This window comes from Geotrypetes seraphini, chromosome 1 (genome assembly GCF_902459505.1).
Source record: "Geotrypetes seraphini chromosome 1, aGeoSer1.1, whole genome shotgun sequence".
Taxonomy (NCBI): Eukaryota; Metazoa; Chordata; class Amphibia; order Gymnophiona; family Dermophiidae; genus Geotrypetes; species Geotrypetes seraphini.
The window spans coordinates 22,189,714-22,205,291 of record NC_047084.1 but is presented as its reverse complement, the minus strand read 5'-3'; the positions used below and the strand labels follow the sequence as shown (position 1 = coordinate 22,205,291).

Below are 15,578 nucleotides of genomic sequence, written 5' to 3'. Positions count from 1 at the left end.
TGTTTTTGAGTGAATAAGGGATATATTCGGGCCCTAATCCTTGAATATTTATTTCTAGTGACCCTAACTAACCCCAGAACTCCAAACATTTTCCTTTTAAAAGGCCCCTCCCCCCAATTTTGTATTAGAGGCTGTCAGCCTGTTGGTCACTGTGCCATGCTGTGTGCTGGGAGCTGCTTGTAATGAAGCTGTAGACAGCTTACAGGGAGAACTTCTGCCTCAAACTTCTATTTGTCTCTCAGACTGCCTTTTGGGCCCAACAGCCAGAGACCTCAACTACCACTGGAACCTTGCATGCGCAGTTGGGTGTAAGAAAGCAGTAGGCCCCGATCCTGGAAAAACCGCCACAGAGCCACTCAGCCTGCACTCAAGCCCACTGCAGACACAACATGGGTGAGCCTTGCTCCCAAGTGACCATTCCCTGAGCTCCTGGACTGTTAGTGGGAATGTCTTTTTGTGGCTTTGGTATTCAAAACTGATATTCAAAGCAGTGGGCACTGGAGGATTAAGTGACTTGCCCAGAGTCACAAGGAGCAGTGCTGGGATTTGATCTCACAACCTCTATCAGGGAGCCAAACCTTCCCCCACGTACAGGCTGACCAAGTGGGTGCACTGCAAGGCAGTCTGCCCCTTGGATGCAGATCTCTGACCTGAGAGTCTGCGCTCTCCCGCAGTTAGAGATGGCCCAAGACAGGGATCTTCTGCAGCACTGAAAAGCCTCTCAAACAGTAAGTAAAAACCAAATTTAAAAGAAAAATGAATACTAGCAGAAAAGACAGGCTTCTACCATCTCACTTGTAGAGAGACAACTGGGGAATTGGAGGTCAGCAAAGAGATGGGAGGCAGAGCAAAAATATGCTAATGAGACTCTCTACAAGAATTCTCGCAAGAATGGATTGACTACCAGCTAAAATCTAAGATACGCCCATGGACAAAAAGAGAACACCTCACAAGGGGCCATATCAATCCAGAGGAATATTGGTCACAATATGATTTACAAGCGAAGATAGAAGAAGAAGGAGTTGACTTCCAAGCTCACTGGATGAAAACTAGCACGTCCATCTTAGATAAAATTGCCCCAATACGAAAGAGCAAAAGCTGCTCAAACAAATACAACAAATGGTTTGACATCGAACTCCTAACAATGAAACAATCAGTAAGATGATTAGAGAGAATCTGGAAAAAAACGGGAAAACTGTCAGACCGAAATATCTGGAGATCCAACATAAAACTCTACAAACAACAGATAAAAGAAAAACGTAAAACTTTTTACTCGTCCAAAATTAACTCATGTAACACTAGCTCAAAAGGAGCCAATACAAAAGAACTGTTCAACATAGTTACAAATCTATTCGACACCACACGCCACACTCAACCCATGCATAATATCAAACTACCCTCAGCAAATGAACTAGCACAACATTTCGACTCAAAAATCAAAAACCTAAGAAATAACCACTCGACAATTGCAGCATACGAACATCAATCAATTGACATACCAAAAAATGAAATACCAGCGGACATGATCTGGAGTTCCTTCCACAACTCAGATTGGAATAACTACATCAAATTATATAATAAATACTCTAAATCATACTGCGTCCTGGACTCTTGTCCCCCAGAGATTATGAAAGCAGCTCCACTAGGCTTTAAACTATCCCTATTGAATTATCTAACCAATAACCTAAACAATGGTAAATTCCTCACCCAACAATGGTCATACTGTAATAACCCCAATCCCAAAAAATCATAAAGAATCAGCAACATCAATAACCAACTATAGACCAGTAGCATCAATTCCATTTATGGTAAAAATCATGGAAGGATTGGTACACACCTAACTAATGGAATATCTCGACCAATTCTCTCTTCTGCACGAAACTCAATCTGGTTTTAGGCCTCTATTAAGCACTGAAACAGTAATTGCGGCCATTCTGGACAATTTGCGTTACCTGTTCAGTAAGGGCCTCAACGCCCTAATCATGCAATTTGACATGAGTTCTGCCTTTGATTTGGTGGACCATAGAAAACTGTTACAATGCCTAGACACAATCGGAATCAGAGGAGAAGTACTGAACTGGTTTCGAGGTTTCCTTATATCACGCACCTACCAAATCCGTTTTAATCATGATCTCTCAGATACATGGAGCAATCCATCTGGCGTGCCACAAGGATCACCGCTATCCCCTCTGCTCTTCAATGTTTACATGTCCTCATTGGATGCACAACTGTCCCAGCTGGGGATAAAACTATTTAGCTATGCTGACGACTTCACGATAATTATCCCATTCACCAACTCTGTCTCAGTAGTCACCCCCAAAGCAACAGAAGTACTAAATCGGATGGAGCAATGGATGACTGAATTCAGACTAAAACTAAACTCAAAGAAAATAAAATTTTTTATAGCATCGCCATACCAACTCGACACTAAAGCAACAGTGTGCATCAATAACCTTAGTTATCCCATTCAACCCACTATGAAGATATTGGGAGTAACATTGGACCAGAACCTGACCATGAAAGACCGGGTAGACTCCTTGATCAGAAAAATCTTTCTCACCCTCTGGAAGCTTCGGTCCATCAGAGCTTACTTCGATGCCTCATCATTTCAAATTCTAGTACAATCCCTTATACTGAGCCAACTCGATTACTGTAACATCACCTACTTGGCACTCCCCCAGAAGTATATGCAGCGATTGCAACTAGTTCAAAATGCAGCGGTTAGACTACTTTGTGGACTGAAGAAGTTTGATCACGTGACACCTTCCTATCGACTTTTACACTGGCTGCCGATGGAGGCACGTGTGAAATTCAAGTTTGGTTGTTTTTGCTTCAAGGTACTCTATGGCTTAGCCCCTAAATACATAACAGACCTCTTCTCTTTCACAACCAACAGACATAAGCGAGCTCACACCCGAACTTTGTTTCTCCACCGGTTAGAGGTTGCAAATTTAAAAGTCATCACCAACATCTTCTCGCACATCAAGCAGCATTATGGGGTAAAGACCTTGAACAATTACTCGTGCCTACTACCTATGGAGAATTCAGGAAACGCCTAAAATAAACTTTGTTTATTCATTCTCTGTAACATTTCTAAACATTGTAAACCACACAGAACTTCACGGTCCTGCGGTATATAAACTGTTATTATTATTATTATTACCCAAAGGCGCACTAGAAAATTTGTGACAACGTTTTTAGGCATTTTATATTCTTCATTTTGGGTGTAAGATTAATCTCTACATATTCCTCAGGAAAGACACCCATAGAGAATACATTTTATATCCAGTATAATAGGAGTAGTTCTAAATTCTGGTGGCACAGTTTCATCAGATATATGAATTTGTAAAAATAAGAATTAACAGCCAAGTTTTAAGTGATATATTAAAGTGGTGATGTACACCACTTTGATAGCTATCAGGTTTGCAGGTAGTACTGTATATAAGAAATTATATATTTTTTAAAAATCCTGGTTGTTGATTCTTTTTTTTTTTATATATATATTTATTCAATTTATAGATATACAGTAACAATATTTATATAAAGGGGAAAAAAGAGAGATTACATATAGTTAAACAGGAAAATAAAATAACATATATTCCCTAGGGATTAAACAATCTCTCTAAAAGTAAGTCCACAATTTGGGATAAGCAATAAACATACCATCATGGGATCTGATAGTTCATCAAAGTAATATAAAAATTAACCATACAATAGTGCAGTGTACATCTTCTAAATTATTAAGGACTAAGTCCGCGTGGAAGTACTTGGAGGGGAAACCTTCAAGGAAAAACCGTAACTGGGAAGGGTCAAACAAAGTATAAGAATGTTGATCCAAAAGGATCAAACATTTACAAGGGTATCTAAGTTGAAATTTAGCACCCAAAGACAGTACGGATTGTCTCAATTGAAGGAACTCTTTCCTTCTAGTCTGGGTTATCTTTGAAACATCTGGAATCATATAAATCTTTAAATCCATAAAGGTCACCTCTTTAAGCCTAAAAAAAAAGCCTAAGAAGTGCCTCTTTATCTAGTTGGAAAACAAAGGTCACCAGAAGTGTAGAATATGAGATGGCTTCATCCACTGAGGTTTCCAATATTCTTGTTAAGTCCATTGCACTTGTCGAATCAGGTAATGCCTCTGGTTGTGAAGCCTTCTTAAATGTTGGAAGGAAATATATCTTTTGTAGAGGTGGAAGTCCAGACTCATGGTATTTAAACACTTCCTTTAAAAATTTATTAAATAGATCTCTTGGAGACATTGCCAGTACCTTAGGAAAGTTAAGAATTCTTAAATTGAGCATTTTAGTATAATTTTCAATATTTTCAACTTTCCTTACTAGCAATAGTCTATCCTGCATTAAGGTAATTTGAAATTTTTGTATCCCTTGAACCTGTTGGTCCAAGGAGTCCACTCTCACCCCCTCTGTCTTCATTCCTTCCTGTAGTTTTTCAATCTTTTTTCCATAATCCTTGACTAGGGGTAGAGTTCCTGTACAGAGCTGGTACAAGGAGTCTAAAGCCTTCCAGATAGACTCCAACATGAACTCTGCTGGCTTTTCCAGTAGGGGAATAGATGGAATCTGTCCTCCCTCTGGGATTGGCTTGTCTGCCCTCTCCTCGATCTCTTCAGCTGCCAAGTGTACATCCAGGGACACCGGTAAGCCCTCCAGCTCAAGAAGGGAAGTAGTTTCCTGTCCCTTTTGAGCTGCCGTAGTTCCCCCTTCTCATGGCTGCTGGGGAGGGACAGGTTCTGCTGGGCTGAGCAATACCTCGCTCCCCTGTGCCGAGTCCTCCCTCTGACTCGGCATAGCCGGTTCGCCCCAGGGCGAAGACGTTAGGAAGCCGTCTATCGTCCCCCGTTGTCGCGAGGAGAGTTCGGGTTGCCGGGCTGTGGCAGCCGCTCTCCCTCTCCTTTACGGCATCAGGGAAATCCTAGTTCAGAGGTAAGAATAATTTTCAGCAGGAGGACAGAAAGTCGGCATCCTCACTGCACCTCGGCAATCTTGCTTCTCCGGTCTTGTTGATTCTTATTTACAAAGACAACATCACAATGATAAAAGTAAAAAAAAACCACAAAAAAAACATTTGAAATCTGGATTTTCCTTCTGCTGTGTTTTTTACGTGTCTCATCAAAACGGAGAATGGCTAATTAAATGTTCTGTAAAAGTAACACAAGGATGAAAATACAATTTGACCTAAACTGACAAACACAAAGGAGGTACAGGATGAGCAATTTGAGGGCAACATAATACTGATAATCAAGCATAGAGCACTCCGCTAACTAATTTTCAGATATCACTTAGAATTTAAATTATATTTTTTCAAATATTTTCAACATTCATTTGTTGAAACCAGCTAAAATAGGTACTGGATAAGGCAGCTATTGGAAAGTAGCCATTTTCTGTTAGTGATAATTTCTAAGTAAGACTTATCACTGTAACATGGATCTTGTGATATCAATGGTGTATGCATTTACTTTGAATGTGTTTGACTTATTTGACCTTTACTTTTGTCAATAAATTACTGTCTTTTCAATTGGTACTAAACTTACTGAATGCTTTGTCTATCCTCCAGGAATTTGATCGCTCTTCACGTTTGAACTTGTTCTGAATTAAAAATAAAAAGGTAATATTAATATCACCACTGCATATATATTAAAAACACACAGAATAGTTACCTATGAATTGGAGATATTTTTTATTTAAGCAAGAATTCCTTAATGGATTTTATTAACAGTTAATCTCCTCTCCAGAGGGGTTTAATTCGAACATACAGTATATAGAGACACATTTTTCAGTGTTACCACTAGGAAAATTCATATTAATTCAAATAGCTGCTTCACTACTAGGTTCTGGAGATCAGGGATATCAACAATAACCATGCTGATCTACACCAAGTTAATCATATGAAACATTTGTAGGGAACTAATGTCTTGCATTCCAGTTAATCAGATTAATCGCTGTCTGTTCCTGGAGGAAAAGTCCATAGTCTGTTACTGAGAAAGACAAGGGGGAAGCCACTGCTTGCCCTGTATTGGTAGCACGGAATATTGCTGCACCTTGGGTTTTGGCCAGGTACTAGGGACCTGGATTTGCCACCGTGAGAACGGCTACTGGGCTTGATAGACCATTGGTCTGACCCAGTAAAGCTATTCTTATGTTCTTATGTATGTATGAATATTACATTCCGCCAATAACTTGCGGTTCAAGGCGGATTACATAAAAGTTTTCAGAGATTATATAAAAAGTTTACATAAATCTTTATAGGAATAGCATAAGAGATGTCATAAGAGTTACATAAGAATTACCAAAGAGTAGTCGTTATCTTCAGGTGACAAATGCTGGGTAATAAGAATTACTAAAGAGTTGTCGAGATCTTAAGATGGTAAGTGATGGGTAAATAGAGGTATTTTAGCATTAGTTGGGTAATTAGAAGTGGGGTTTAGGTAGGAACTGGTCGTGTTAGATAGGTTTTATGTATTTTTTGAAGAGTAGGGTTTTAGTATCTTTCTTGAAGGTTTTGTAGTCTGTGGTCGATGACAACAGAATGGTGATTTGTCTGTCCAGTTTAGCTGCTTTGGTGGCTATTAAGTTGTCATATAGTTTTTTTCATTTGACATTTTTGGATGGTGGGTGTGTGAAAAGTGAGTGGGTTCTCACACACCCACCATCCAAAAATATCAAACAAAAAAACTATATGACAACCTAATAGCCACCAAAGCAGCTAAACTGGACAGACAAATCACTATTCTGTTGTCATCGACCACAGACTACAAAACTTTCAAGAAAGATACTAAAACCCTACTCTTCAAAAAATACATAAAACCTATCTAACACGACCAGTTCCTACCTAAACCCACTTCTAATTACCCAACTAATGCTAAAATACCTCTATTTACTCATCACTTACCACCTTAAGATCACATTTTTCTGGCCCATTGGTTCCTTTATAGTTCTTTGCATTTCCAGTTCAATTGAAACCAGCTTCTTTTTGAGTAACAGCATCTCAATTATGCAAGATTTTTAAAATTACTTTAGAACCTTGCACCAGGGGCTACAAAACTTAATCCCCTGTCTGAACCCAGTGCACTTAAACCTTAAGTCTGGTCAATTAAATGTCACAAAATCACCAAGATTTCCTGAATCCCCTTGGGGCTATGAACACTGCTTCTGCAGCATTCTTATCTGGCCTCATGGAGCAGAAGCATGGCTCAGGAACAAAGCCCAGGGTCATCTGCTTAGCACGACATAGCACGACTACCATGGTATCCTGTAACCTGCTCTGTAGCATTGCATTCTGGGCAGAGAGAGGCAAGGAGTAGCCTAATGGTTAGTGCCGTGGCCTGGGAGCCAGGGGAATTGGATTGATTCCCACTGCACCTGTTAGTCGCTTAACCCTCCATTGTCCCATGTACAAAATAAGTATTGGCATATAATATGTAAACCACTTTGATTGTAACCACAGAAAGGCAAGAAATATATCAAATCCCATTCCCTATCCCTATACTTTATTTTTATATACTGCAATACCACAATACCACAGAGGAAGAGACTGTATGTGTTGTCATTACTGTGAGATCATTATATTTACCACATGTGCACTTATCACCATCCATTTTGTAGGTGGTTAAGAGATCATACAGTATCCATGCGTTAACCTCTATGCCCCCCCCAGACTTGCTCCCTCCCCCCAAAAAAATTAACACACTGTTAGCACACACAGATTTGGCAGTTACCGCACGATGCCTGAGTGTCTTGTAATATATCATTTTAAGCTGTTTTAGGTGCACCTAACCCACCTTAGTAAAAATGCCCCAAGTTAACTCTTCTCTACCCCCACTCCTTCCACCTTAAAAAGGGCTCATCAGGGAAAGAGTAAAATTATGTTGATTTTATTATTTTCTTCACAGACAGCTGTTGCATGCCTGAGTTTAAAAAAAAAAACACCAAAAAAAAATAAAACTAAAAATGACAAAGTCCAGCTATTGAAATCTACCATTTTCTTGTTCCACAGAAGGTGTTGTTACCTTAATTTCTGTTCTTGCTCTGTGAGGGAAGAGCTGACCAATCATTGAGAAATCAGTTCCTACCATGCTGATAGCCAAATAGAACATGTCTGTTTCTGCAATTATAAAAAAAAGTATGCAAATTTAGTAATCAAAATGTAAATGCACATCTCAACCTTTCACATTTAAAAGCCTGTAATACTGTTTTCACCTCCCCTATAAAATTACTTCCAGCTTTGGAACATATTAAATTATTTTTTCCAAAGCAGGAAAAAAAAAAGGACATACCTTTTATATCAAGTTCAATAATTGTTAAAGATGTGTTTCAAGTAAAGTAACATTAAGAATATCTGCTGCAGGGACATCAAAAAATACTTAGAAAACTCGGATGCCAGACAAAACTTTTTGGATCTAGAACAAAAATAAAATGTTTCCCTTGCAACATTTTCCTTTTGTTAAAAGAGTGTTATCCTCTGGGTCCATGCAAAAAATTTGAACCTAAAATCATTCGTCCAAGTCCTGAAATATCTGTCCTAATTTCCATAAATATAATCAGTCCGTATAGATTAGCATAGTCTTCTGTGATCTTCATAAAGTGATACTATCAAAGAAACTTTCAAGCCAATCTTGTGTGTCTGAACACATATCCTTTCAAAACTGATTTTTTATAAACAGTCAAACCTCGGTTTGCGAGTGATTTGTAAGATGAGCAAAACATTTGCAAAATCAGCGCCTCAGAAACCGAGTTTGGCTCGATTTATGAGCACCACCCCCCGCAATCCGGCATCCCCCCAAGCACCAAAACGAAATCCCTTACCCCGATTGGGCACCGGCACCAGCACCAACGCATAGGACATGCCGGTGCCCGAAGATCCTCCCTCTTCTGGGCTGGGCGTCGGAGATCCTCCCTCTTGCCTGTGCTGGGATGGACTGGGCCTTGAGCATTTGCACATGCTCAAGGCCTTCTGGTCTCGCTTTCTCCGAGATTATCAGATTCAGAATATATATACACACAGTGGAACCTACCTCCTACACTGGAACTTAACTCCTTTTTTTTCAAAGCATGTCTGACAACAATGCTATTTTTAATCACTGACAGAAATCTTTTACTTTAAAAGGTTGGTCATAACTGATTTTGTATTCTAATAAATTTCCAAATCAGAAACTTGACTTTCACATTTGTACATCATTCCACTAGTATAATAAGCAGATAAAGAGAAATAAGGTTTTACCTGCTAAGTTTCTTTTCTTTAGGCACTCCAGAGCGGTCCAGATGACTGGATTATGCACATCTACCAGCAGACAGAGACAGAACTCATGACTTTGAAACTGAAAAGGCAGTGGGACCCACAAATGGCTGTTCCCTTGACTCATCAGTATATGCATACAATCACAGATGATTGCTTAGTACGCACTTTGCTTAAAAAAAAAAAAAAAAAAAAAAAGGGATTGAGTGCTAAGCAATCATTCTGTGATTGCAGACATATACTGATGAGTCAAGAGAACAGCCATTTGTAGGTCCCAAGAGTTATCTGTTTTGCTATTTGACATATTGGCTAGCAAGGAATTGCTCAGTGATCTTATTCAGTTTCAAAGTCAAGTGTTCTCAGTCTCCATCTGCTGGTAGGTAGAACGCTCTGGAGTGCCTAAAGGAAAGAAAATTAGCAGGCAAGACCTTATTTTAGTACTCCAGGCTGGTCCAGATACTTGGAAAGTATCAGTTAAGTGTGGTACTACACTCTAAAGGTCACATCCTGCTTCGCCTGATCATCAATGTGATGGTGTTTCATAATGACGATCAAACCGCTTCCTGGTAAATATCCGATGGCACAATCAAGCAGAAATTCCTTTCTTGGAATGTGCTTTGAGAGCATGTGGCACTGGTTGACCTTTAAGAATAGAGACTGATGCAATGGCTTTGTTGAACATTTGGGCTATGGACGTCTTGGATGCCGATGCTCTCTTGATGTAGCCACCAAAAAGTCTTCCTATACTAAACTAAAACTTAGATTTATGGACTGGGACATCACCAGTAAAGCTCGATACAGTTAACAATAAAAAAGATAATTGTGAGCCATGGAATCGAGGGTGAAATACTCATGTGGATTAAAAACTGGTTGGCGGATAGGAAACAGAGAGTGGGGGTAAATGGACAATACTCGGATTGGAAAAGCGTCACGAGTGGAGTGCCGCAGGGTTCAGTGCTTGGGCCCGTGCTCTTCAACATATTTATAAATGACCTGGAAATTGGTATAACGAGCGAGGTGATTAAATTTGCAGACAATACGAAGTTATTCAGAGTAGTGAAGACACAGAAATACTGCGAAGACCTGCAACGTGACATAACACGCTCAAGAAATGGGCTGCGGCATGGCAAATGAAGTTTAACCTGGATAGGTATAAGGTGATGCATGTCAGTAACAAAAATCTTATACATGAATACAGGATGTCCGGTGTGGTACTCGAAGAGACCCCCCAGGAAAGAGACTTGGGAGTACTGGTCGACAAGTCAATGAAGCCATCCACGCAATGCGTGGCAGCGGCGAAAAGGGCAAACAGAATGCTAGGAATGATTAAGAAGGGGATCACGAACAAATCAGAGAAGGTTATTATGCCGCTGTACCGGGCCATGGTACGCCCACACCTGGAATACTGTGTCCAGCACTGGTCACCGTACATGAAGAAGGACACAGTACTAATTGAAAGGGTTCAGAGAAGAGCGACTAAAATGGTTAAGGGACTGGAGGAATTGCCGTACAGTGAGAGATTAGAGAAACTGGGCCTCTTCTCCCTTGAAAAGAGGAGACCAAGAGGGGACATTTGTTCATCACTTTGTATTACAATTAAGTGATCCATCAAATTTTCTTAAAACATGAAACTTGACATGATCGAAATATTCAAGAAAATGAAGGGAATAGACTTAGTAGATAAAGACAGGTTGTTCACCCTCTCCAAGGTAGAGAGAACAAGAGGGCACTCTCTAAAGTTAAAAGGGGATAGATTCCGTACAAACGTAAGGAAGTTCTTCTTCACCCAGAGTGGTAAAAATTTGGAACGCTCTTCTAGAGACTGTTATAGGGGAAAACACCTTCCAGGGATTCAAGACAAAGTTAGACAAGTTCCTGATGAACCAGAACGTACGCAGGTAAGGCTAGACTCAGTTAGGGCACTGGTTTCTGACCTAAGGGCCGCCGAGGGAGCAGACTGCTAGGCATGATGGACCACTGGTCTGATCCAGCAGCGGTAATTCTTATGTTCTTATGAGATAAATAAACAAAAGAATGATACGACTAATTTCCAAAGTGTTTGGCAAACGGGATTGTCTTCAAAGCTTTCCGAAATAATAGAAAGGGACTTAAACTTCTTAATGAAAGTGGCAAATTATTCCAAAGCTCTGTCAATTTGAAAGAGAAAGAATGACTAAAATTTCTGAAAGATCTGAGTTTACCCTTAAGAGAAGGGAAAGAAAGTTTCAATTTTTGAGAACTTCTTGCAAGATGAGATCTATGTACATTCCAGTCTAAGGGAACAAGAATAATGAAAATACCAAATAGGATCTTAAATGCACTTGAACTGAATTCTTAGATGAACTGGAAGCCAGTGTAATTCTTTGAGCAATGGAGACACATGGCCAAATTTACTCTTACCAAAGATAAGTCTGGTAGCAGTATTTTGTATCAGCTGGAGTCTTAACAAGCTGGCCTTAGATAAACCTAAATACACTGCATTGCAGTAATCTAGATGGGCCAAGATAACAGATTGGGCCAAAACAAAAAAGTGTTGTTGGTGAAAATATGCTCTGACTCGTTTTAAAATACGGAGGCTGAAAAAACATTTTTTTTTTTTACAAGAGAATTGATTTGGTCCTTAAATGAGAGTAAGGAATCAATAAGAACACCTAATATTAACAAAGAAAATTCAATTTTCAAGAACTCACCCGAATCCAAAGGAAGGCAGTCTAATTGTGGGACTAGATACACCAATTACATTTAGGAAAGCACAAGTGACATTGTTTCTTATTGCCTTTGCCTTCCCCAGAACCAGCAAAGAAAAAGAGAGAGATTCACATAAAAGGCTGAGACTACTTTGGGAGGGAAGGAAGGAACCAGATGCAAAAAATTGTAAGAAGGGCTCCTGACACAAGGCATGTAATTCTGAAATTCTTCTAGGTGACATCTATCAGAGTACAATCCAACAATGGCTCAAAGGAAGAGAGAGTCGAAAGCACTAAATTGAGATTCCACTGAGGAATCACTGGATAATAGTAAACCCTGTCTTGTGATAATTCTTGTAGAGAGCCTCTCTTTAGCACTCTTTTGCTCCATCTCCCATCATTCTGCGCTGTCCTCCATGTCCTCCAATTCCTTAGTTCATACCAAAGCAGATGGTCAGCCATGAAGAGGAAATAGAATAGGGTGGGGTACGAGGATGCTCCTCGAGAAACATGTCTGTTCTACTCATATCATTAACCTAATCAAAAACTTAACTATTTGCAATACAGAACAAGGTGTACAAACAACCTAAGTGCAACCTGCACTAAGATTGTGTCCCAGTATGGCAATTCTTTGGAAAATTTCCTAAAAGAGAAGTCCATAGGTCATTATTGAGAAGGCTTGGGAGGGGAGGGGGGAAGAGTGAAGCACAGTGGTTAAAGCTACAGCCTCAGCATCCTGAGGTTGTAGGCTCAAGCCCATGCTGCTCCTTATGACCCTGGCCAAGTCACTTAATCCCCCCCCAAATACATTAGATAGATTGTGAGCCCACCAGACAGACAAGGAAAAATGCTTGAGTACCTGATTAAATTCATGTAAACTGTTCTGAGCTCCCCTGGGAGAATGGTATAGAAAATTGAATAAATATACATAAATTCACTACTTATTCCTATGATAATAATAATAATACTGGTTGGGATCTAGTTAGGTACTTGGGATCTGGATTGGCCACTTTTGGAAACACGATACTGGGCTTGATAGACCTTCGGTATGTCCCTGTATGGCAATTCTTATGTTCTCATACACCCTGGAACCTTCACCGTTGCAGTCATGTCCTCTCTCCTTGTTAAAACTGGATAAAGGAAAGAAGCAAGATGTCTGAATTCCCTAGAACATTCGAGGCAGTAAGCAGACAAATGAAAATCTGACAGACTTCAGGAATAGAGTGTCTGTCTGCTAGTGAAATAGACACTTTATTCCTGAACCTTCTGCTCGGTCTTCACTTGCGAGGCGCCGGGATCTGGCCCTCAGCTGCCGACGAGGGAAAACTCGGAAGACCCGTTTCAAAATTTTGAGTTTATGCCCAGCTGTGTCTACGAGGAGCTATCAAGACTCAAGGTGAACAAAGCTATGGGACCGGACAAACTACACCCCAGGGTGCTCAGGGAGTTGAGTGACGTCCTGGCGGAACCATTATCCACGCTCTTCAATCCTTCCCTAAGTACAGGAAGAGTCCTGTTGGATTGGAAAATGGCTAACGTCATTCCACTCCACAAAAAAGGATGCAGGACGGAGGCTGAGAATTATAGACCGGTGAGTCTCACATCAATAGTGAGTAAACTTATGGAAGCACTAATCAAACGCCAATTGGATACGATCCTGAATGAGGAGAATCTACGAGATCCCCATCAACATGGTTTTACGAAGGGAAGGTCCTGCCAATCAAATCTGATCAGCTTCTTTGACTGGGTAACAAGAAAGCTGGATATAGGGGAGTCCCTGGAAGTCGTGTACTTGGGCTTCAGCAAAGCATTTGATAGCGTCCCACACCGCAGGTTATTGAGCAAGATGGGTTTGATGGGACTGGGTGAAACATTAACCGCATGGGTTAGGGACTGGCTTAGAGGTAGACTTCAGAGGGTAGTGGTAAACGGTACCCTTTCCGATACGACAGAGGTGATCAGCGGAGTGCCGCAGGGCTCGGTCTTGGGCCTGATCCTATTTAACATCTTCCTAAGAGACTTGGCTGAGGGGCTTCGAGGTAAAGTTACATTATTCGCCGATGATGCCAAACTATGCAACATAGTAGTCAACCGCACAACAGATGAAAGCACAGTGCCCGACAAAAGCTCAATGCCAGACAGTATGATGCAGGACCTACTCCTGCTGGAGCATTGGTCAAAGACTTGGCAACTAAGTTTCAATGCCAAAAAATGCAAGGTCATGCACCTTGACGGCAAAAATCCATGCAGGACTTACACCCTAAATGATGAGATCCTAGCAAGGACTGTAGCAGAACGTGACTTGGGGGTGATTATTAGCGAAGACATGAAGACTGCCAATCAAGTGGAGAAAGCTTCATGCCAAGATTTGCGTCAGCTCCAGATAGCTTTTCCGAAAGTTGAACACTCAGCTGAGCTTCAGCAGCAGCTGAATCACTCTTTGAACAACTTTAGATTTGGACTGGGCTTTTATCAGCCAATCATCCAGATATGGATGTACTTGTATACCACCTCTGAACAGGTATGCTGCAACTACAACCATCACTTTGGTTAAGGTCTGTGGTGTTGTGGCCAACTGTAAGGGTAAGGCCACAAATTGAAAGTGTTGCTCCAGCACATGGAATCGCAAGAACTTCCTGTTCTCTAGAAAAATGGGAATTTGCCATTAGGTCTTCATTAAATCCAGCACAGCGAAAACTTCCCCAGGTGCCACTGAAGCAATTACCAACCTCACCATCTCAATCCAGAAACAGGGTATTTTAAAGCCGCATTTACCACCTTGAGGTCTAGAATCGGCCTCCAGTCTTCTGAGTCTCTATTGGGCACTATTTAGTATATCAAGTATGTGTTGCAGCCCAAGTCTTCCTCTGGTATAGGCTCTATGGCCTCCAAATCCAGCAGCCTTTGCACTGTTGCTTGGACTTTGACTGCTTTTTCCATCTTCCCAGCCAGAGAGTCCAGAAAAAGGACCATGAGGGGACGAACAAAATTGATCTTGTACCCCCAATAGGCCAATAACTTCCCTCCGATGCATGGAGGCTCGGCTGATGGCTTGGCACCATAACTGCTTCTTGGGAGCTGGAATCACTGATTTGTTTTTGTCAACATGTAGACAGTATATTGCCCAGAGCCAGAATAAGAGATGTGACCACCTGTCTCGATAGACTTCTCAAGCCCCAGGACCACTTCCCCATGCTGTTCATCCACGTCGGAACGAATGACACTGCCAAGAACACCCTGGAGGACATAGCTAGAGACTTCGGAGCTCTGGGAAAGAGGCTGAAGCAGATAGGAGCACAGGTAGTATTCTCTTCCATTCTTCCTGTTAGGGGCAGAGGAAGGGACAGGGACGAACGCATCCTGAAGACGAATGAGTGGCTACAACGATGGTGCCAGGAGATGAACTTTGGATTCCTGAATCACGGAGAGACACTACAGGGACTACAGGGACCAGACGGACTACATCTGACCAACAGAGGTAAGAATTAGAGAATGACACGGGGAGCGATCCCCGCAGGGAGCTGCGGCGTGGCTGCGGTTTGGCTGCGGGTTATGGATACTCCAAAGCCAAATCGCCGCAGACACGGGGACAAAAGTTTTCACCGCCCGCAAAAACGGTGAAAAGATTTGTCCCCG

The 15,578-nt window shown here is 41.1% G+C and overlaps 1 protein-coding gene across 3 annotated transcripts in view; it reads right to left on the bottom strand.

Annotated features, from left to right (window-relative positions):
* The window catches only part of BDP1 (B double prime 1, subunit of RNA polymerase III transcription initiation factor IIIB), a 324,783-nt gene that overhangs the window by 273,695 nt on the left and 35,510 nt on the right, over nucleotides 1-15,578 (bottom strand). For all 3 annotated transcript variants that reach the window (XR_004537715.1, XM_033928971.1, XM_033928981.1), the window contains exons 7-8: nucleotides 8,030-8,124; nucleotides 5,555-5,609 (exon numbers count right to left, since the gene is read on the bottom strand). Coding sequence is in view for 2 of the 3 variants with exons in the window: in XM_033928971.1 (XP_033784862.1) it covers nucleotides 5,555-5,609; nucleotides 8,030-8,124 (150 nt within the window). In the remaining variant the exon portion in view is untranslated. The remainder of the gene's footprint in view (nucleotides 1-5,554; nucleotides 5,610-8,029; nucleotides 8,125-15,578) is intronic.